At 36.5% G+C, this 24,159-nt stretch overlaps 1 protein-coding gene across 2 annotated transcripts in view; it reads left to right on the forward strand.

Annotated features, from left to right (window-relative positions):
• Positions 1 to 24,159, forward strand: part of SRPRB (SRP receptor subunit beta) — a 31,387-nt gene continuing 7,228 nt past the window's right edge. Inside the window, exons 1-6 of one of the 2 annotated variants that reach the window (XM_057545409.1) lie at positions 1 to 222; positions 771 to 865; positions 1,715 to 1,792; positions 4,627 to 4,709; positions 13,649 to 13,785; positions 21,415 to 21,469. In XM_057545409.1, coding sequence (XP_057401392.1) covers positions 54 to 222; positions 771 to 865; positions 1,715 to 1,792; positions 4,627 to 4,709; positions 13,649 to 13,785; positions 21,415 to 21,469 — 617 coding nt within the window. In that variant the 5' untranslated portion in view covers positions 1 to 53. The remainder of the gene's footprint in view (positions 223 to 770; positions 866 to 1,714; positions 1,793 to 4,626; positions 4,710 to 13,648; positions 13,786 to 21,414; positions 21,470 to 24,159) is intronic. The other variant, XM_007170380.2, reaches the window with a different exon arrangement.

Below are 24,159 nucleotides of genomic sequence, written 5' to 3' on the forward strand. Positions count from 1 at the left end.
GCAGAGCCGAGGGCCACGTTGCCTTTGCGGTGCCGGGTAGCAAGATCTCAGCCATGGCTTCCGCGGACTCCCGGCGGACGGGGAATGGCGGCAGTGTCGGGGGCGCCTTCCAGCTCTACCTGGACTCCTTGCGGCAGGAACTGCGGCAGAGGGACCCGACGCTGCTGTCAGTCGTGGTGGCGCTCGTCGCGGTGCTGCTGACGCTGGGTAAAGAGGCGGCCGGTAGATATGGCGGGTGCAGGGCTGGCGGGGATCTGAGCTTGGACTGGGCTTGTGCAGAACGCGGACGCGGAACGGACATGGCACCGGGGGGGCGTCTAGAGAGGGGGACTCACCCTTTATACCAACCTGCCCTCCTGCCTGAAGCAGTAGGAGCAGCGCAGCGTTACTAGCCCCTGTTCTGCCTGAGCGCGCCGTTCTCTCCCTTCCATTGCTCTTGCTACCAAGACTCAAATGGTCGTCGCTCCAAGTTTGAGCATCCTATGTTTGCGAGCTGGGCGCTGGGGATACAAAGCTAATAAGCAAGATTGCGCTTGAGGAGTACACCGTCGGTGTAGGGGGTGCAGCTGCCGAAAAATTGACAGTTGATAGTGGCTGGCAGTCAGCGGAGTCCCTAAAACAATAGTGATTATAATGGTGGTAATAACAATGGAAGTAAGTTCCAGGTGAATGAAGTGTTCTGTGGTAGACTTAATTTCCCACAGCCCAACCATACATTCATATTGTTGATAATCAAGGCATAATTTTGGTTGTTTTTCTCTATTCCACAGTGTTCTGGAAGTTCATCCGGAGCAGAAGGAGCAGTCAAAGAGCTGTTCTTCTTGTTGGCCTTTGTGACTCCGGGAAAACATTGCTTTTTGTCAGAGTAAATGCTTTGATTTACACCTCTCTTAAACTTGATAGGAAATTTTAGGGCACCCCATTATTCCTGTGAGTTGTACTTTGCAAAAGAAGCTGTGCTGACAAATTGGGGAGTTAATTCTTGAATCACTTGGTAGGACGAAAAGACTCTTGAAAAACGCTTAAACTGGAATTTCTTGACCATTTCTATTCTCTTGTACTTGCCAGATACTGACATTTAACCCTTATCCCGTTTAAGGGTCTTATATACTAACTGCTTTCATGTCATGGCTAAGGATGCCAGAACAGCTGAAGAGATAGAGGGCAGTAATCTGTATACAGTGTATAATTCTTCTGAGACTTTGTCAAAGAAACTTTTTTTAAAGGGTGATTCTTCTTCTGCCTATTGGCTACTTAGGCTTCTTTTCACTAATATTTATTTTGAGTCCCTGTAGTATTTTTAAATGTTTGGTTTTTGCTACAGAGAGTAGCAGAGGTTTTCTTCTTATTACTCTTCTTTTTGAGAGTATAAATTATTTCCCTTCCACTTTGATGATTGTAAATGTTTATGGAAGGTCAGTAAATTTGGCCACTAACCATTTGAAACTATTATTTGAAAATAATAGTTTAAAAATAATAGTTACCCCCTCCTCTCATTAGGGAGAGGGGAATGAAGTTTGCAATTAATAAGATTTTTCTACAGGCAAAGAAAGAAAAAAAAAAAATATGGTCCTTTTCAGCTATTGCAAGCAACATTCGTTTATTTGACCTTACACCTAGGAGAGTTAGAGCAAAGTTACTTTCTTTAGGTTTGCTATTTATATGTTTACTCTGATCTCCCCCATATTGTGTTTTGTTTTGTTTTGTTTTACAGTTGTTAACAGGCCTTTACAGAGACACTCAGACTTCCATCACTGACAGCTCTGCTGTCTACAGAGTCAACAATAACAGGGTAAGAGGTTCCTAGAATGTGGGGAGTCTGACAGTTTTACTTTACTTTGGTGTGTCAGGAAAAGACATTTCTAGGATAAATTAGTCTGAGGGCATAGGTACGTTCATAGCTTATTTTTATGGATAAATATTGTGCATGTGACAAATTCTTCTTTTGACCATCCAAGCAGTGGACTTAATCATGCCCTCCCCTGCTTTGTTGTACCTTATGCACACTGATTGATTATTTATTAGTTTTTGTTTCTGTGTCTTCATTCCAACTTTACCATGAGTTCTTAAGAGTGAGCATTAAGCCTTTTTCTTTAGTACATGTATATGGGGCAAAAATTCAAAAGGTTAAAAAGGATATTTGGTGAAAAGTAATTTTGCCTTTCCTATCCCTCCTTACAAGTCTTTTCCTTGGAGGTAGTAATTTACCATTTTCCTGTATAGCCTTCCAGATTGTCTATGCTATACAAACATATCTGTATATCTTTACTTTTTTCTTTTTTAACACTGTGTTCTCCCCCCTCCCGTTTGTTTTTGTTTTTGTTTTAATTTAACAATATAACTGATACAGCTTGGATTTGTTTTCATTTTTTCTTCCTCATTTGTATACATAGTACTACCAGGTTGATTTATGACCTGCATAGTATTCCATTATGTGGCTGTACCATACAATTTTTTTTTCCTTTCTTAAAGCCTTTACTTTTGAGACATGACAGAAAAATCTTAAAGGTACACATGGAAAAGTAGTACATGATCACAGTTGAATGTGAAGACAGTATAATCAGAAGGCTTTTACTCCTGTCAACTAATGTTGAGTTTTTATTTAATAAGAGCCCCATTAACAGACATTTAGTTTTTTGGTTGTTACAATCTTGCTTTTACAAACTGTTGCAGTGGATATCTTATGGAGTATACATGAGTATATTTAAACACCAATAAGGAATCGTGAGAAGGACTTTTTATGTACCTGTATGGCCCCAGAATGTAGATAGTGACTGCCAAGCCAATTATAATGCTTAATAAGTATTTAGTGAGTGAGTGAGTGGAAGGAAGGTGGGTGGGTGACTGGTTGGAGGCGTTAGATGTATAGATGGATGAATTAGAATGGTGATTTTAGAGACTTTTTCTCCTTCTCCTTGGGTCTTCTCCACCCCCACCCTGCCCTTTTCTGGTACCTCCATTATTTAACATTGTAAGCAAAGATAAAGAGACATCCTTTTAAATGTCTTAGAGGTATTTTTTTCTTTTTTCAATAATGGCACTGTTTCTGACTCAGACCTTTTTAAACTCCCAAGGATTCAGATTTTGAAATTTCAGATTTGGGAGATCTTTAATTCTTGGGGCACTTGTACTAGATATTTTAAGTGGGGTATTCCAGGGTATGCTTTAGACCTGTACTTTCCAACAGAGTAGCCACTGATCATGTGTGACTGTTGAGCACCTGAAATGTGACCAGTCCAAATTGAGGGATGCTATAAGTATAAAATATACATCAGATCTTGAAGACTTGGGATGAAAAAAAGAATGTAAAATATCAATTTCTTCAATTTTTTTTATATGTTAAAAAGCTAATTTAGATATATTGGGTTATGTAATACATATTTTAAAAATTTTACCTATTTCTTTTTACTTTTTTAATACAGCTATCAGAAAACTTAACATTACAAATAAGACTTGCATGTTTCTATTGAATATGTAAAACATCCCTCCCTTCTTTTTTACTTCTTTTCCCACCCTCCTTATGTTTTAGATTTAGTCTCTCAAAATAGTAACATATTTAGTAATGTACCTTATGGATTGTTTATAGTATGTGTTGTGGTGCTGATTATGAAATGTGATAGGGGGTCCCAACCTGAGGTCCCTACACTACCAGTATAAAAATAGAAAAAAGGCTAATATACTTTGTATATTACCTATAAAAGATTAAACAGACTAAGTGACGGGTCACAGTGTATCCAGCTATAATTATGTCAAATCTGTCATGATGCTGACTCCCTCCTGCTGAATAGTGGTTGAGGCTGGCTGTGGAGAAGGTAGAACATATGAGAAATGATCCATGGGTCTGATAAATGTACCGGGGCTATACCCAAGAGTCTTAGGATTGAGCATAGCCACATCTGCATTGAACCTGAGCTCAAGAATGAAGGCCTGGCATGAATAGCATGTAAGTGGGCACTTAATCAGTCTGCTCCGTAGCGGCACAACCCCGCCCTGTTCAGTGATTGTCACCTGGATCAAGAATTGACAAAAAATATTGACAGAGTTGGAACAAATAAATGGTGTGTCTAGTGGACCTATATTTTAAAATTAGATTGCAGTAGAAATATAAAAGAATGTTTTGTTTTTATAAAGGTTGGGGATCCCTGCAGTGGTAACATGTTATCTGATAAAATGTAGGTTCTTATATTATTTAGTTTGTGAATATTTATTACTGTTTTTCACATGTTTTTGCTTTTATTCATACTGGTATATTTCCCAGCCTCAGGTGGACTTTCCTGACTTCCCCATACAGGGTCAGGTTCCTCACGTACCCTCAGAACATTGATCAAAGTTGTAATTTTACATTTACATGTAATTTTACATTGTGTTGACCTTTCTGATTATATTATAAGCTCTGTTAGGGCAGGACCATGTTTTTGTCCATTGTTAAATCTCCAGAGCCTTCACTCCATGATTTATAAATAGAGGATGCTCTGTGAACATTTGTTTGATTCATTAATCAGTTACAGTGACCTTTTTTGATTCATTAATTGGGTACCATTCTGATATCTGCGATCTGATATGAAAGATTTATGTTGTAAATATGAATCTGGACTGAAACATTAATATTATTGCTGGCATCCTTAGGGCACTAGCCTGACCTTGATTGACCTCCCTGGCCATGAGAGCTTGAGACTTCAGTTCTTAGAGCGGTTTAAGGCTTCAGCCAGGTAAGTAGGAAGTGGGAAGGGCTTGTCTGAAATCTGTATATCAAGGCCAACCATGTTGTTTGCTCTCGTGGTATTCTGGAGGCAGCCTGATATCCTGGAGTGGAAAGAGCATGGACCCTGGGGTCAGCATTTCTGGGTTGCAAGCCCACCTTCACTTGGATTATATGAGATAATATTTGAAAATATTTCTCAGAGTGTTCAGAAAGTGTTTACCCTTATTATGATGTCAGTAAATTTTTCATTTACTCTGAGGACAAATTTAATAATGTGTAGAACTATTAAAATCTGAAAAAAGAATTTTAAAGCTAGGTGGCATCTGAGAAGATATTAAAATCCAACATTATATATTTCTATCCTTAAATTATCTAAAATTGACTCCTGAAAAGTACAGAAGAATATTTTCATATTTCTTTTAGTATTGTCCTAGTATTACTGACTCTTATTTCCTAAATTTCTTGTGCTTCAGCTTAAGATGCTTTATTCTTGTTTAGTCTCTAACACTGGTAGGAACTTGAGGAAAATCAAAATACCACATTTCATTTATTTTAAGACACATTTTAATATCTATGAAGTTGGAATGCCACTTATAGTTAATGGTGTCATAGTTTAATTGGCAGTATTTTCTTTCTTAGTTGAACCTGAAATAATGTGTGTTTTAATTGATGGAATCTGGGTTGATGGAATGAGGTAGTTGTTTCTTTCCTTATTTTTGAAGGTATCTTGTTTTGTATTTTGTTGTTGCTTCTTGGCCCACAAGGTGGTGGTGATGAGCAATCTGTCATAGTTGAGACTGTTACTTGATTTAAAAAAAAAAAAAGACTATTTTTAGAGAGTTTTAGGTTCACAGCAAAATTGAACAGAAGGTACAGAGATTTCCCATATAACCCTGCCCCTACACATGTCTAACCTCCCCTTACTATCAGCATCCTTCACCCCAGTGGTTCATTTGTTACAATTGATGTACCTAAATTGACACATCATAATTGCTCAGTCTGTATTTTACATTAAGATTCACTCTTGGTGTTGTACATTCTAGGAATCTGAAGAAATGTACAATGATATGTATTCACCATTATAGTATCTTAGAGAGTAGTTTCACTGCCCTAAATATTCTCTGCCAGTTCATCCTTCTCTCCCCTAACCCCTCACAATCACTCATCTTTTTATTGTCTCCATAGTTTTGCCTTTTTCAGAATTTCATATAGTTGGAAACATACAGTATGTAGCCTTTTCATGTTGGCTTCTTTCACTTAGTAATATGCATTTAAGTTTCTTCCATGTGTTTTCATTGTTTGATAGCTTATTTCTTTGTAGTGCTGAATAATATGCCATTGTTTAGATGTACCACAGTTTATTTATCCATTTACCTATTGAAGGACATCTCGGTTGCCTCCAAATTTTGGCAGTTCTGAATAAAGCTGGTTTTTGTATACCCATAAGTTTTGGGGTAAATATCAAGGAGCACAATAGCAGAATCATATAGTAAGAGTATGTTTAGTTTTGTGAGAAATTGCCAAACTCTATTCCAAAGTGGCTGTACCATTTTGCATTCCCACCAGCGATGAATGAGAGTTCAGTCACTCTGCATCCTGACCAGCATTTAGTGTTGTCAGTGTTCTGGGTTTTGCCATTCTAATGGGTATGTAGTGGTAGCTAATTGTTGTTTTAATTTGCATTTCCCTGATGACATATGATGTGGAGCGTCTTTTTATATTTTCTATTTATAAGTTATTTAAATCTTGTTTGGTGAGGTGTCTGTAAAGATCTTTGACCCATTTTTTAATTAGGTTGTTTGTTTTCTTACTGTTGAGTTTCAAGAGTTCTTTTATATATTTTGGGTAACAGTCCTTATCAGATATATCTTTTGCAGATATTTTCTCCCAGTCTGTGGCTTGTTTTCTCATTCTCTTGATGTTGATTTTTGTAGAGCAGAAATTTTTATCTTTACTGAAGTCCAGTTTACCATGGATTCTTTTCATGGATTGTATTGTATCTAAAAAGTCATTGTCAAACCCAAGATCATCTAGGTTTTCTCCAGTGTTATCTCCTAGGAGTTTTGTAGTTTTGGTTTATGTTTAGGTGTGTGATCCATTTTAAGTTAATTTTTGTGAAAGGTGTAAGTTCTGTATCTAGATTCATTTTTTTGCATGTGGATGTCTAGCTGTTCCAGCACTATTTGTTGAAAAGACTATCTTTGCTTCATTTGTTGCCTTTGCTCCTCCATCAAAGATCACTTGACTGTATATATGAGGGTCTCTTTCCGGACTCTGTTCTATTGATCTGTTCTCTCACCAATACCATGCTATCTTTGTTACTATAGTTTCATAGTAAGTTGGTAACATCAGTTCTCCAACTTTGTTTTTCTTCAGTATTGTGTTGACTATTCTGGGTCTTTTGCCTCTCTGTATAAACTTCAGAATCAGTTTGTCAATATCCACAAATAAGTTGCCAAGATTTTGATTGGGATTGCATCGAGTCTATAAATGAAGTTGGGAAGAACTGACATCTTGACTCTATTTAATCTTCCTGTCCATGAATGTGGAATATCTCTCCATTTTTCTAGTTCTACTTCAATTTTGTTGATCAGAGTTTCATAGTTTTCCTCTTATAGATCTCGTATGATTTGTACCTAAGTTTCATGTTGTGGGATGCTAATGTAAATGGTATTGTGTTTTTAATATCAAATTCCATTTGTTCATTCCTGATATTTGGGTAAGCAATTCACTTGTGTATCAACCTTGTATCCTGCAACTCTGCTATAATTGCTTATTAGTTCCTGAGCTTTTTGGTTGATTTTTTCAGATTGTCTACAGTCATTTCATGTGCGAATACAGACATTTTTATTTCTTCCTTCCTAATCTATATACCTTTTATTTCCTTTTGTTGTCCTAATGCATTAGCTTGAAATTACAGTACGATGTTGCAAAAACATTGGTGAGATGGGACATCCTTGCTGTGTTCCTGGTCTTAGCAGGAAATCTTTGATTTTTTTCACCATTAAGTATGATGTTAGCCATATGATTTTTGTAGATATTCTTTATCAAGTTGAGGAAGTTCCCCTCTCTTCTTAGTTTACTAGGAGTTTTTATCATGAATGGTTGTTTGATTTTGTCAAATGCTTTTTGGGATCTATTGATACGATTTGTGTGATTTTTCTTTTTTTGTTTATACATCAATGAAATGATTATGTTAATTGATGTTTGAACGTTGAACCAGCCTTTCATGCCACTTGGTTGTTGTGATACTGTGATTTATAATGAGAAATGCATATTTGGTCTTCATCCCTGTTTCTGGCACAGAGCTCATAAAACCCTTAAAATTTCCTAAGTGATGAGAGTGATAAAGGTGTCTTTTGTTATGTTTTTGAGGTGAGTTTTGGAAAGCACCTAAGGATGGGGGCTGGGTGCCAGGAGAACCAACCATGTGATTAGAGAGTTGGAACTTTTCATTCCCATCCAGGGAAGGGAGAGGAGAGAGGCTGGAGGTTGAATCAGTCACCAGCGGTCAATTGTTCAGTCAATCACACCTATATAATTATGCCTCCATAAAACCCCAAAAGGATGAGGTTCATAGGGCTTCCAGGTTGGGGAACCAAAATGCTTCCACTCGCCACCCTGCAGGGCCCAAACTCCACGGGGACAGAAGCTCCTTTGTTCAGGACCTCACCATATGCGTCCCTTCATCTGGCTGTTGATTCATATCCTTTAATATCTTTTGCAATAAACTGATAATTTAGTGAGTTAAATGAGTTTCCTGAGTTCTGTGAGTTGCTCTCACAAATTAATTGAATCCAAGAAGGGGGGGTCATGGGAACCTCTGATTTATAGCCAGTCAGTCAGAAGTACAGTTAACAACCTGGACTTCTGACTGCTGTCTGAGTTCCCCGCTACCAAATTAATCAAACCGAAGGAAGGAGTTGTGAGACCTTCGAGTCTGTGGCCTGTTGGTCAGAAGCACAGGTGACAGTCTGGGCTTGTAATTGGCATCTGAAGTGGAGGGCAGTCTTGTGGCACTGAGCCCTTAACCTGCGAAATCTGATGCTATCTCCAAATAGATAGCGTCAAAATTGAGTTGAATTGTAGGGCACCCAGCTGGTGTCAGGAGCATTGCTTGGTGGTGGGGGAAACCCCCATCCCCCACATTGGAATTGGGTCCAGAACCAATCATGGTGTGTAAGTCTTTTCATACATTGTTGGATTCGATTCGCCAATATTTTCTTGAGGATTTTTACATCTGTGTTCATGAGATATTTATCTGTAGTTTTCTTGTAATGTCTTGGTTTGTGTTTTAAAGTAATGCTGGCCTCATAGAATGAGTAAGAAAATATTCCCTCTTTCTATTTTTTGAAAGAAATTGTAGAGAATTTGTATATTTTCTTCCTTAAATTTTTTTAAATTGAATGTATTTGACATATAACATTGTATAAATGTCCTTAAGCATTTGATAGAATTCACCAGTGATCCCACCTGTGCCTAGTGCTCTCTGTTTTGGAAGGTTTTTAATTATTGATTCAGTTTCTTTAATAGATACAGGGCTATTCAGATTGCCCGTTTCTTAGGTGAGTTTTGGCAGATTGCGTCTTTCAAGGAATTGGACCATTTCATCTAGGTTATTACATTTTTGGGCTTAGAGTTATTTATAGTATGCCTTGATTGTCCTTTTAATGTCCATGAATCTGTAGTGATATCCTCTTTCATTTCTGATATTTGTAATTTGTGTCCTCTATTTTTCTTAGACTGGCTAGAAGTTTGTAAATTTTATTGATCTTTTCAAAGAACCAGTTTTTGGTTTTGTTGATGTTCTCCATTGATTTCATATTTTCTATTTCGTTGATTTCTGCTCTTTTATTATTTCTTGCATTTACTTTAGATTTAAATTACTCTGGTTTTTCTAGCTTCCTAATGTGGAAGCTTAGATGATTGATTTTAGGTCTTTCTTCTTTTCTAATAAATGCATTCAATGCTATAAACTTCACAGGGTATAGAATTCTAGGTTTTAGGGATTTTTCTCTTAACAGCTTAAATATTTCACTTGATCTCTTCTTGCGTGCATGGTGTCTGAGAAGTTGGATATAATTCTTATATTGCTCCTCTATAAGTAAGGTCTTTTTCCTTCTGGCTTGTTTTGGGATTTTTTCTTTATCTTTGACTTTCTATAATTTAAAAATGATATGGCTAGGTATAGTTCTTTTAGCATTAATCCTGCTTGGTGTTTTCTGAGCTTCCTGTGGTTTCTGTGGATCTGTGGTTTGGTGTCTGACATTAATTTGGGGACATTTTCAGTCATTATTGTTTAAATATTTCTTCTGTTCTTTTCTCTCTTTCCTCTCCTTCTGGAATTCCCATTACATATATGTTACACCTTTTGTAGTTGTCCCGCAGTTCTCAGATATTCTGTTACGTTTTTTTAAGTCTTTGTTCTCTTTGCTTTTCAGTTTTGGAGGCTTCTATTGAGATACCTCAAGCCAGAGATTCTTTCCTTCAGTCATGTCCAGTCTACTAATAATTCCATCAAAGGCTTTCTCCATTTCTGTTAGGTTATTTTTGATCTGTAGCTTTGTTTTTAGTTAATTCTTAGAACTTCCATCTCTCTCCTTACATTGCCCATCTGTTTTTGCATGTTGTCTACTTTATCTTTTAGAGCCCTTAGCACCACAGTCACAGTTTTAAATTCTTGGTCTGATCATTCCAACATCTCTTCCATATCTAAGTCTAGTTCTGTTGCTTGCCCCTTCTCTTCAAACTCTTTTTTACTTTTTAGTATGTCTTGTAATTTTTTCTTGATAGCCAGACACAATATACTGGGTAAGAACTGCCCTTAGTAACGTGATGAAGTGTGAGGGGAAGGGAAGTGTCCTGTGATTAGGTCTCAGTCTTAGTGAACCTGTGTCTCTGGACTGTGAGCTTCATACTTGATTCTCAACTGATTCCTCAGTAAGTTGTATTTTTCTGTATATATGTGTTGTTCTCTCCAATTAGTGGGGGAGTGATTTGCTGAATAACCTCACTTCTCTGATGAATCTAAGTGCTGTTGATTTTTCAGTCTGGTTAGCTTTTTACTTGTTAGAATGCAGTGGTGACTTGCAGCTTCTTTCATGCTGGACTGGAAACTGGGAGTTGTGCGATTTTTTTATTCCTCAAACAATTGATACAAATCTAGAACTGGCGAATTTTGCTATAATTGGGTTTTAATTTCTAATTAAAAATTTTTTTCCACTTTCAATGATAAATTTTTTACAATTCACAGTGTAATTACTCTTTGATCCAAGTATTTTGGGTAGCTAAAACGTTCAAAGTATATAAGATACAAATGAACTCAAATCATAATCACAATAAATGCAAATTCAAAAGATATTTACTACAGTGGACCCTTGAACAGTATGGGTTTGAACTGTGTGGGTCCACTTATAGGAGGGATTTTTTCATTTAATATGTACTGCACAATCTGTGGGTGGTTGAATCTGGCAATGCCAAATCTCAGATACAGAGGGCCGACCGTGAAGTTATACGCAGATTTTTGACTGGAGGGTCAGGCCTCTAATCCCCACATTGTTCAAGGGTCAACTTATAGTATATTGATCTGAGACTTATAGTTTTTTAATCCTACCTTTTTTGGTTAATCAAGTTTCCCTAATCTCATTTTTCCCCCTCTGCTGGTTTGAAAGTATGCTATTTTTTCTTTTTTCATCGTTACCCTCTACTCTTTTTTTTTTAAACTTTGATTACTTAACAAAAGTTTAAAATCAATAATATTAGTATTCTTTCACTGAAACTTAAAATACCTTACTTTGATCTTCCTCACATCTTCCTTTCATTTTATTTTTCTTTCTTCTTTTTTAACACCCAACAGTTACTAATTTTTTTCTCCATCATTCAGTGATCACCTAGAATTACCAGGATGTTTATGGATTTCTTTTTTCTCCATCGCTTCTTGCCTCTTACTCTTTCCTTTTGATTCAATTTTCTTTCATGTATATCTTTTGGATATGTTTCCAGAAATGGTGAATAAGAGATAAAAGTTTCTCATCTTTTGTTCATTTGAAACTTTTTTCATTGGCCTTCATTTTTGAATAACTATTTTAGCTGAGTATAAAATCCTGGGTGGCAGTTATTTCTGTTTTCACATTGAAGGCGTTACTCCTGACTTCAGGTATCTGTTGTTGTAGATGAGAAAGCAGTGCTCAATCTAATTGTCATTTCATGATACAGAACCTATTTTTTTAATCTTGTATTCAGGGGTAGATTATGCTTGTGTTCAGGGGTGATTTAGCTTTATCATGGTTGGGATTCAAGTGTACTATTTCAGTTGAAAGATTTGTATCTTCAGTTCTGGAAAATTCTCAACTGTATCTTTTTAGGTAGTTCTATTTCCAAATTCTCACTTTCACCTCCTGGAACTCTTATTAATAACATCATTGAACCTTATCGTTTCTGCTCTTCTTGTCTCTTCTCTGTCATATCTTCCAAGTCTTTTTACCTTGCATATAGTTGATATTTTCGTCTTTATTTTGTAGTTTATTATATCCTTTTCAGCTGTAGTATTCTCTGCTTAACTTTTCCATTGGGTTGTTACTAATTTTGTTCTTTACTTGTAAAAACATATCTTTCAAAATCAGCCTTTTTTTTAGTACTATCTTTATTCTTTTATTATGGTGTCTAGTATTCTTTTAAATAATTTAAAATATTTTACTGATTGCTTTATTATTTTTAGTTTTGACTGCTGATTAATCTGTCTTTGTGGTTCTCCCTCATAATGGTTTATTTACTGTGCTTTGTAATTTTGATCCAGAACCCCTGTTGAAGGGGATTAGATTTTGCTGTTGATGTTGTGGTTGCTGTTTTTTGTTTTTTTTTTTAATTGCTTTAGGTTATGAAAGCCTCTCTCCAGAAGGGGTTCACATTTCCTTCTGTTGGGGGCCATAGGAGTTCACTGAGTCTGGCCCAATTTTTATATATCTTCCTGCTTGGGGATCTTACACCATGAGATAGTGTAAGTTCATACCCTGTTTCTGTGTGTGGCACAGGAGGCCTGGTGATTCAATTCTTCTTGGATTATTTTCCCACACCGCTGTCTGTTAGACTGCATTTAAGTAATAGGCTTTGCACAGAGTGTTCAGTTCCAGCTGTCCAACTCCATGTTGGCTGTTGCACATCTCCTGGGCTTTCAAATCCTCATTCCTAAAGCCTATTATCTGCTGTTTTCCTGGACTACTTTGCTTTAGTTTTGATATCTCTTTATTTCTGGCACATGAGGATTCTCACTGTTGCTGCCTTAGGTTGGGCCCTACCTGGTCACTCTGCTTCTAGTTTGATTATCCTCTTAGTTGTATCTGTCTTTCATTTAGGCACTAATATTCTTTGTAAGACAGAAAAGCATAAACTCTTTAGGTCAGTGTGTTGCACCCCTTTGCCATCTGACCTGGTTTTCCTTCATTTCCCCACCTACCTGTGTATTAGCTTACCTTGAGTTCTCCAAGGCATGTTGTTCCACCACTTTGTGCCCTGCACATACTACTTTCCAGACAGTCTTTGCCACAGTAGTATTTTGTCTGGCTAAAATTCACTCAACTATTACATCCTCCTTTAAGTCTTCTTGACCTGGTTTCATGTAAATTATCTTCCTCTTTATTTCTATTATAGCAGGTACAAGGTCTGTCGTAGTGTTTTATCACATGGTTTTGTATATGACAATTTCCTGGACTTGAGGGGAGGCATCATTTTCTATTGTCTTTTTAGATACAGTCATTGAAACATAGTAGCACTAAGTAGTCCTTTGTTAAGTATTTGTGTTGTATGATTACTTGTGCAGACACCTGTATGTGAGTTTGTTTTGTTTTATTCATTAGGATTGAATTGGGCAAAATTAAGGATATCGTTTTTTAATATAATGCTGCACTATTGCATGCTCACATGGCAGTTTTTCTTTTTTTCCCCCTCCAGGGCTATTGTGTTTGTTGTGGATAGTGCAGCCTTCCAGCGAGAGGTGAAAGATGTGGCAGAGTTTCTGTATCAAGTCCTCCTTGACAGTATTGGTCTGAAGAACACACCATCATTCTTAATCGCTTGCAATAAGCAAGGTACTATCATGTTTTCTGGCAATAATAGTTGAGATTTTTCTGGGATTGCTACTAAGAATTAATACAGTTATCTGCAATTGTTATTACTGAGGATGAGAGACAATTGCTAATGAACTATAAATTAAGGATTTTAAATCTTAAAATTTATTTATACTCCAGCATTTTCATTAGTCTCCCTTACCAGGCTGTTCTAAGGAGTGACAAAGGAGTGATTATTATCATTTATTCTTTGATACAGTGTTTTATTTTTAATCGTAAATCATTTTAATTTACCAAGTTAAGTTCATCAGATCGACAGTATGTCATATCAGATACGCAGTTGAGGAAGGACAGGATGGAGTCTCTCCTTTTAAACAAGTTTGCCATCTAGCACATTTCATCAAGGAGAGTTTGCAGAAGTGTTTTTCTTTAACCTCATAAGAATGAAAAACATTTTAGTCTCAGCCAGTAAAACTAGGCTTCAGTTTTATTACCTTTAAAATTAGATTAGGAGTGATGTCAGCATCATGAGGCGTAAGACACCTTCTTTGTCTCTCCCCTTCATTCTACAACTAGTAAAACATCCAAAACTCAACAAAGGTTCCTCTGCCCAACACACTAGGATGCTGGAGAGATCCACAAGTCTACTTCTGAAGGTGGGTGGAGTGGAACACATAGAGGAGGTAGAACTGGGGGAACAGTGGAAGAATGTCTGCAGTCTTAGCCTCTGGCCACAGTGGCTGAGCCTGAAGCCCCAGAGAACCCTGTAGCAGCAGGGAAGACAGCACGCATGGCTCCAGCCTCCTGGCTGCAGTAGCTCCTTTGGCCACAGGGAACCCCGCAGCAGCAATGGTGGTGGGGCCTGTGACCCCAGTCCCCTGGCTCACGGCAGTGCTGCACGCAAACCCGACAACCCCAGATGTGGCAAAGGTGCCCTTGACTCTGTCTCCTTCACTTCTCCCCACACCCCCCTCCAGCAGCAGTGGCCACCCAGGCCACCGTGGAGCTCAAGCAGTGACAGTGAGGGTACCAGTGACACATCTGGCAGAGGTAGTAGAGGGTGGAAAGTGCCAATTCTCAAATATAGTCAGAGGCAGTTCAGGTAAGAAAAACCAAAAACTTGTGCTATAGCAAGAAAAAGAAAAGAAAGGCCTTTATTTTCCAACTTGTTGAACTGTAAGAAGCAAGGAGGAAAAAAAAGCTTTACCTACATAAGAAAGGTATTTGCTACTTCATATGCACTGGCAGAGGAACAGTTTGTCAAGTACCATGTAAAACCACAGTACACGGTGTCACAAAAAGAAAATGAGAGTTCTCCAGCAACCAAACTTAAGTCATGGAAGATTGCAATCTAACTGATAGAGAATTCAAAATAGCTGTTATGAAGAAACTAAACAAGCTACATGAGAACTCAGGAGGGCAGTTCAGTGAGCTCAGGAATAAAATTAATGAACAGAAGAAATACTTTACCAAAGATATTAAAAGTCTAAAAGAGAACCAAACAGAAGTTCTGGAGCTGAAGATGTCAATAAATGAGATGAAGAATGCATTAGAAAGCACTGGAAATAGAGCAGACCATATGGAAGAGAGAATTAGTGAGCTTGGAAATAAAGATCTAGAAATGATTCAAGTAGGAGTGGAGAGAGAACTAAGATTTTTTAAAAAATAAAATTTTATGAGAACTATCCAACTTCATTATCCTTCATAAAGATAATGTTTATCCCAGAGGAAGAAGAGAGAGAGAAGGGAGCAGAGAGTTTATTTAAAGAAATAATAGCTGAGAATTTCACAAACCCAGGGAAGGAACTGGATATACAAGTCCATAAAGCTAAGAGAATATTTAATTATCTCAATGCTAAAAGACGTTCTCCAGGACACATTATGTTAAAATTGTCAAAATTCAATGATAAAGAATTTTAAAGGCATCCGGAGGAAAAAAGACAGTAGCCTACAAAGGAACCCCTGTTAAGCTATCAGCAGATTTCTCAGCAGAAACTCTATAGGCCAGGAGAGGATGGGATGGCCTACTCAAAATATTATAAGACAAAAACTCTGCCAAGAATCCTTCCAGCAAAGTTATCCTTGAGATACAAAGGAGAAATAAAGACTTTCCCAGACAAAAGCTGAGGGAGTTCATTACCAGTAGACCTGCCTTACAAGAAATGTTGGAAGGAGCTCTCCTACCTGAAATGAAGAGGCAAAAATACACAAAACTTTGAGTAAGGTGATAAATAGATAGAATCAGAAAATTGCAACTTTACATCAGAATAGGTTGTTAAACAATTACACCATAAAGGTTAAAGGGGAAAAAGCAGTAAAAATAATTATAGCTACTGCAGTTTGGTAATGAACTCACAATATAATAAGGGATAATTTGAGATGACAAAAATGTAAAAGGGGAAGAGGAAAAGAACAGAACCCATATAATGGCAAATGAAGATAAGATCCTATCAGCAGAAAAAGGACTATTTTATCTATGAGATGTCTTACACAAACCTGATGGTAACCACAAAATATAAGTCTAGAGCAGAGACATGAAACTAGGAGGAAACTAGTAAACCACCAACTAAGATGTCAGGCAGAAACAATGGAGATCTAGAGCAACCAGAAAACAAAAGATAAAATGGCAGTACTAGTCCTCATTTATCAATAATCACCCTAAATATAAGTGGATTGAATTCACCAATCAAAAGACACAGAGTGGCTGGATGTATTAAAAAACAAGACCAACTATGTCCTGCCTCCCAGAGACTCATCTCAGCTCTAAAGACAAACATAGGCTCAAAGTGAAGGGATGGAAAATGATACTCCAAGCAGATGGCAGCCAAAAGAAAGCAGGTGTAGCCATCTCAGATCAGATCAAATAGACTTCAAGCCAGACAAGAGAACAAGATGGACTTATATAATGATAAAGGGGACAATCCATCAAGAAGATGTAACATTTATTAATATATAAGCATCTAACATAGGAGCACTAAAACATGAAAGGAATTATTAACAGACCTAAATGAAGAAATTGACAGCAATAATAGTAGGGGAGTTTAACATCCCGCTTACATTAATGAATTGATTATCTAGACAGAAAGTTAACTAGGAACCATTGGCCTTAAATGAAGCATTACATCAGGTGGAATATATATATATATACACACACACACAAACACACACACACACATATACATACATACATACATATATACATATATATAAATAAAACATTCCATCCCAAAGCAGCAGAATACACATTCTTCTCAAGTGCACATGGAACATTCTCAAGGATAGACCATATGCTGGGACACAAAACAAGTTTCAATAAATTTAAGACTGAAATCATATCGAGCATCTTTTCCTACCACAAAGATTTGAAACTAGAAATCAACTACAAGAAGAAAGCTGAAAAAATCACAAATATGTGGAGACTAAACAACATGCTCCTGAACAACTATTAGGTCAATGAGGAGGAAAGGAGGAAATAAAAATACCTGAAGATAAATGAAAATATGGCATACCAGATCAATAGGATGCATCAAAAGCAGTACAAGTTTATAGCATTACTTGCCTACCTCAAGAAACAAGAAAAATCTCCAACAGTCCTTACACCTAAAGAACTAGAAAAAGAATAAACTAAGCCCAAAGTCAGTAGAAGGAAGGAAATACTAAAAGCCAGCAGAAATAAATGAAATAGAGACTAAAAAGATAACAGAAGAGATCAATGAAACTAAGAGCTTGTTCTTTGAAAAGATAAACAAAATTGACAAACCTTTAGCTAGACTCACTAAGAAAAAAAGAGAGAAGGCTCAGATAAATAAAATCAGAAACGAAAGAGGAGAAATTACAACAGATCCCACAGAAATACAAAGGGTCATAAGAGAATACTGTGAATAACTACACCAACAAATTGGACAGCCTAGAAGAAATGAATACATTCTTAACAATCAAACAACCTTCCAAGACTGAATCTTGAAGAAATAGAAAATCTGAATAGACTGATCACTAGTAAGGAGATTAAAACAGTAATCAAAAACCTTCCAAAAAAACCAAAAGTCCAGGACCAGACAGCTTCACTGGTAAATTCTACCAAATGTTCAAAGAAGATTTAATACCCATTCTTCTTAAACTCCTCCAAAAAAGTTGAAGAGGAGGGAACACTTCCTAACTCATTTTATGAGGTCAACATTACCCTGATATCAAAGCCAGACAAGGATAACACAAAAAAAGAAAATTACAAGCCAGTATCTCTGATGAACATAGATGCAGAAATCTTCAACAAAATATTAGCAAACCAAATAGATCAATACATTAAAAGGATCATACACTGTGATCAAGGGGGATTTGTTTCAGGGTTGCAAGCATGATTCAACATCTGCAAGTCAATCAACATGATAAAACATTTTAAAAGTCATGATCTTCTCAATAAATGCAGAAAAAACATTTGACAGAATTCAACATCCACTTATGATGAAGACTCAATAAGATGGGTATAGAAAGAATGTACCTCAACATAATAAAGGCTATGCATGTCAAACCCACAGCTGACATCATACTCAACTGTGAAAAACTGAAAGCTATCCCTCTAAGATCAGGAACAAGACAAGGATGCCCACTCTTGCCACTCTCATTCAACATACCTAAAGACTCCACCAAAAACCCATTAGAAATAATAAATGAATACAGTAAAGTTGCAGGGTGCAAAATCAATATACAAAAATCTGTTGTGTTTCTGTACACCAACAACAAACAAGCAGAAAGAGAAATTAAGAAAACTCCCATTTAAAATTGCAGCAAAAACAATAAAATACCCAGGAATAAATTTAACCAAGGATGGGAATTCCCTGGCGGTCCAGTGGTTAGGACTCCACACTTTTCACTGCTGAGGGCGTGGGTTCAATCCTGGTCAGGGAACTAAGATCCCACAATACATTAAAAACTATAAAACATTGTTGAGAGAAATGGAAGACACAAAGAAATGGCAAGATATTTCATGCTCATAGACTGTAAGAATTAACATTGTTAAAATGTCCATTTTATCTAAAGCAATGTGCAGATTCATTGCAACAATCCCTGTCAAAATCCTAATGATGTTTTTTGCAGAAACAGAACAAAAATTCCTTACATTTGTATGGAACCATAAAAGACTATGAATAGCCAAAGCAATTCTGAGAAAAAGGAACAAAGCTGGAGGTATCACATGCCCTGCTTTCAAAATATTACTACAAAGCTACAGTAATCAAAGCAGCATGGTATTTGGCAGAAAAACAGACATACAGGTCAATGGAACAGAATTGAGAGCCCAGAAATAAACATATGGACAGTTAATTTACAACAAAGGTGCAAAGAACATACAATGGAGAAAGAACAGTCTCTTCAGTAAATAGTGTTGGGAAAACTGTACAGCCACATGCAAAAGAATGAAAGTAGACTATTTTCTTATACCATACACAAAAATTAACTCAAAAGTAGATTAAAAACTTGAGCAGAAGACCTGAAACCATAAAACTCCTAGAAGAAAACAGGGAGTTTGGACTTTGACATGGGATTTAGCAATATGTTTTTGGATCTGTCTCCTCAGGCAAGGCAAACAAAAACAAAAATAAACAGGTGGTACTATATCAAACTAAAAAGCTCTGCACAGCAAAGGAAACCATCAACAAAATGAAAAGACATCCTACTGACTGGGAGAAGATATTGTCAAATCATATTATCTGATAAGGGGTTAATATCCAAAATATATAAAGAACCCATACAACTCAACAACAACAAAAAACCTGATTTAAAAATGGGCAGATAACCTGAATAGATGTTTTTCCAGAAAAGATATACAAATGGTCAGCGGGCACATATGAAGATGTTCATCACTAGTGAAGATGAACATCATTAATTATTAGGGAAATGCAAATCAAAGCCACAATTAGACATTACCTCACACCCATTAGAGTGACTGTTGTCAAAAAGAGAAGAAATAACATGTGTGGGCGAGGATGTGGAGAAAATGGAACCCTTGTGCACTGTTGATGGGAATGTAAATGCAGCCACTGTGGGAAACAGTACGGATAGTCCTCAAAAAATTGAGAATACAACTACCATGGGATCCAGCTATTCCACTTCTGGGTATTTATCCAAAGATAATGGAAACACTAACTCAGAAAGATATTTGCACCCACTACTGTATGGTGATGGATGGAAACTAAATTTTTGGTAGTAAGTACGGTGTAGTGTATACACAAATTGAATCATAATGTTGTACACATGAAACATATGTTATAAACCAGTGTTACCTCAATAATAAAATAATCTCTCTTTTCTAAAAAACTAAAAATAAGATAGACTAGTTGATCTTTAGTCCTCTTTCAGACGTAATATTCTCATTCTATGAAAAGCTTAGTGCATTTCTCAAAGGTGAGCTAGTAGTAACCCTAACAATGCCTTATTGGGAATCAGTCTTAGGGTCATTACCTGACATCTTTATTTCTTCTATATATATTTCTTCTGCTGGTGCCAAACCAGTGCTTTTTTATTACCAAAGTGCACTTGATGCCATAACATGCCATCTTAGTATCAGCTGGAAATGTTCTTGGTTTAGTTTTATATGACAGGTAGGGTATTTCTATTGGAGTGAAGGGTCTTGTTAAAATCACAAAGCTGGTAGCTTCTCTTCTTGTTACATTGGCTGGACTTATGTATACAATATATGTGTTGATTTCAAATGTCTGTAAGATGTGGAAAACTTTTGTGAAAGAGCTTCTCAATTTTAGGGTCACCAGCTTAATTGTAAGCATTATTGTAATATAAATATTCGTGCAAATATAAAGCTTACTTTGATAATAGAACTACTAGTGATAAAAAGCTCTTTAAGCGGGCTTCCCTGGTGGCGGAGTGGATACGAATCTGCCTGCCAATGCAGGGGACACAGGTTTGATCCCTGGTTCGGGAAGGTCCCACATGCTGCAGAGCAATGAAGCCCGTATGCCACAACTACTGAGCCTGCGCTCTAGAGCCTGCGAGCCACAACTACTGAGCCTGTGTGCCACAACTACTGAAGCCCACGGCCTAGAGCCCGTGCTCTGCAACAAGAGAAGCCACCACAATGAGAAGCCCATGCCCCACAACAAAGAGAAGCCACCGCAATGAGAAGCCCACACCCTGCAACAAAGAGTAGCCCCTGCTCGCCGCAGCTAGAGAAAGCCCGCGTGCAGCAACAAAACCCAACACAGCCAAAAATAAATAAATAAAATAAGAATAAAAATAAATTAAAAAAAAAAAACTCTTTAAAAAAATGGTGGGGTTGGTGGGAGGGATAAATTGGGAGTTTGGGATTGACATATACTCATTACTATATTTAAAATAGATAACCAACAAGGACCTACTGTATAGCACAGGGAACTCTGCTCAATATTCTGGAATAACCTAAATGGGAAAAGAATTTGAAAAAGAATAGGTATATGTGTATGTGTAACTGGATCACTTTGCTGTACACCTGAAACTAACACAACATTGTAAATCAACTATAATCCAATGTAACATAAAAATTTTTTTTAAATGGTGGGGGAAAGAAACTTACTGGTTTAAATAGGAATTTTCCATATGTGCAAGAAGTCTTGGGGAAAGATCCCTTCTGCTTTAAACAACAGCGGTGTCTTTATTTCTTTACAGACATTACAATGGCAAAATCAGCAAAGTTAATTCAGCAGCAACTTGAAAAAGAAATGTAAGTAAGAATAAGTCATATTGGTTAACTGTATCTCTTAACACTTAGGCAATATGTATATATTGCTTAAGGTCTTTGGTTTTGTATGGTTATCACAATTAGCCTAAAGATTGGTGTGAAATATACTTGTTAAATAATTGACAACAGAATTAATGGAACTGTAAAAAGTATTAATGGGATGTTTATAGATATTTAAAATTTTCGTGGAAAGAAAATCTCAGGTTTATTGAGACTACAGCTCAATTTGTTTTCCCACTGTTTCTGGACCTAGTTTATAGTAGATATGAAAGGATTTAAAAACTAAATTTGAAAGCCATGGAAATTTTTGTTGACAGAACAAGAAAGGAACACTTCAGAAGAATATAAAAATCTATGATACTATTTTGTAGTTTGTTTTTTGTTTTCAAGCTATGTGGCGATATCATTTAGCTTGATTTTAGTGTTTAAAAATTTGTGAATTGAGCTATAAGCTTTTGAATTTTAAGGAATCTAGCATGTCTCTGTGTTCTGCTGATTTGTAAGAGTTAGCTAACAGGTTGCTTACATAGGAGATACAATCAACATTATAATAGAGCAAGTTATGTTTTCATATTGCTGTTATGTAAGGATATTTTTAATAAAAGAACCTGATGAGGAAAAATTGTACAAATTCAACTTTTAGTAAATTTTTTCCCATTACCATTTACATTCTCCTTTGCTCATTTAACAAGCACCTATAATTTGTCTAACATATGCCATGACCTGCTCTAGGATGTGGCTATAAGAAGTATGATGTTGTTCCTGTACTCAGGAGCTTAGAGTCTAGTAGAATATGGTTTGCTTCAGGGGTTGACAAACTCCTGCCAGCAAAGGAGAGCAAAGAGTGGTTTTGCATTTTTATAGGACAGGTAAGAAAAGTAGAAAAATATGTGGCAGAGACTAAATATCACCCACAAGCCCAAAATATCTAATTTATGGCTCTTTACAGAAAAATTTTACCAGCCCTGGTCTGTCATTTTCTGTGGTTTCTTTGTTTTTTTGTTTATTTTTTTTCAATTGAGAATGATATATTCAATCCCATGTGCTTTAAACTTTTTAATGTATAATAAAAGAAAAGTTAGCCATTCAGTCAGATTTATCAAAGACATCATGCCTTCAAATTGAATATCAAAAGAAAATTTTAACCCCTTTATTGAGGTATAATTGATATGTAAAAAGCTGTGCATATTTAATGTATACAACTCAATTTGGGGATAAGCATACACCTGTGAAACCATCATCACCATCCAGGCCATAAAAATATCCATTACTTCCCAGAGTTTCTTCCTACGTACTTTATTATTTGTGTGTGTATGTATTTCACGAGAACACTTAACATAAGATCTACCCTATTAGCAAATTTTAAGTGTACAGTGAATACTATGCTATATAGTAGATCTCTAGCACTTACTTATTTGCATAACTGAAACTTTATACCCTTTGACCATCATCTCTCCATTTCCCCCTGCCCCCCACCTTGGTGACCACCATTCTACTCTTTGCTTCCATATGTTTGACTGTTTTAGATTCCACATATAAGTGTAATTAATCATAATGGTAGTTGTCTTAACTCTGTCTGTTTATGTTATTTCACTTAGCATAATGTTCTCTAGGTCCATCCATGTTGTTGCAAATGGTAGGAATTTCTTCTGCAGGGCTAAATAATATTCCATTGTATATACATTCCACATTTTCTTTATCTGTTCATCCTTCGATGGACATTTAGGTTGCTTCCATGTATTGGCTATTGTTAATAATGCTGCAATGAACATGGAAGGCATATACCTCTCCGAGATCCTGATTTCAATTCCTTCGGATAACTACCCAGAAGTGGAATTGCTGATTCATATGGTAGTAGTTCTGTTTGTAATTTTTTGAGGAATCTCAGTGCTTTTTTCTGTAATAGCTGTACCAATTTACATACCCACCAACAATGTACCAAGGTTCCCTTTTCTCCATATCTTTACCAACACTTATCTTTTTTTTTCTAATGTTAGTAATTCTGTCAGGTGTGAAGTGACATCTCATTGTGGTTTTGATTTGCATTTCCCTGATGAATAGTGATGTTTAGCATCTTTTCATGTACTTGTTGACTATTTGTATGTCCTCTATGTCTGTTCATGTCCTTTGCCCATTTTTTAAATTGGATTATTTGGGTTTTTTGTTACTGGGTTGTATGTTTTTGGACAGATCCAAAAACATATTGCTAAATCCCATATTTTGGATATTAACCCTTATCAGATATATGGTTTGCAAATATTTTCCCCCATTCCATAGGTTATCTTTTCATTTTGTTGATTCTTTTCCTTTGCTGTGCACAAGCTTTTTAGTTTGATATAATCACACTTGTTTATGTTTGCTTTGTTACTTGCTTTTGGTCCCATATCTTAAAACTAATTTCCACAACACCAATGTCAGTGAGCATTTTCTTCTTGGATTTTTATGGTTTCAGGTCTTATATTTAAGTCTTTAATCCATTTTGAGTTGATTTTGTGTACGGTATAACATACACAGTTTCATTCTTTTGCACGTAGATATCCAGTTTTCCCAGCACCGTTTATTGAAGAGACTATCCTTTTCCTATTGTATACTCTTGTCATCCTTGTTGAAGATTAGTTGACTGTATATGCATGGGTTTGTGCTGGGCTCTCTATTCTATTCCATTGATCTAT

The sequence above is a fragment of the Balaenoptera acutorostrata genome, chromosome 4, assembly GCF_949987535.1.
Source record: "Balaenoptera acutorostrata chromosome 4, mBalAcu1.1, whole genome shotgun sequence".
Lineage (NCBI taxonomy): Eukaryota > Metazoa > Chordata > Mammalia > Artiodactyla > Balaenopteridae > Balaenoptera > Balaenoptera acutorostrata.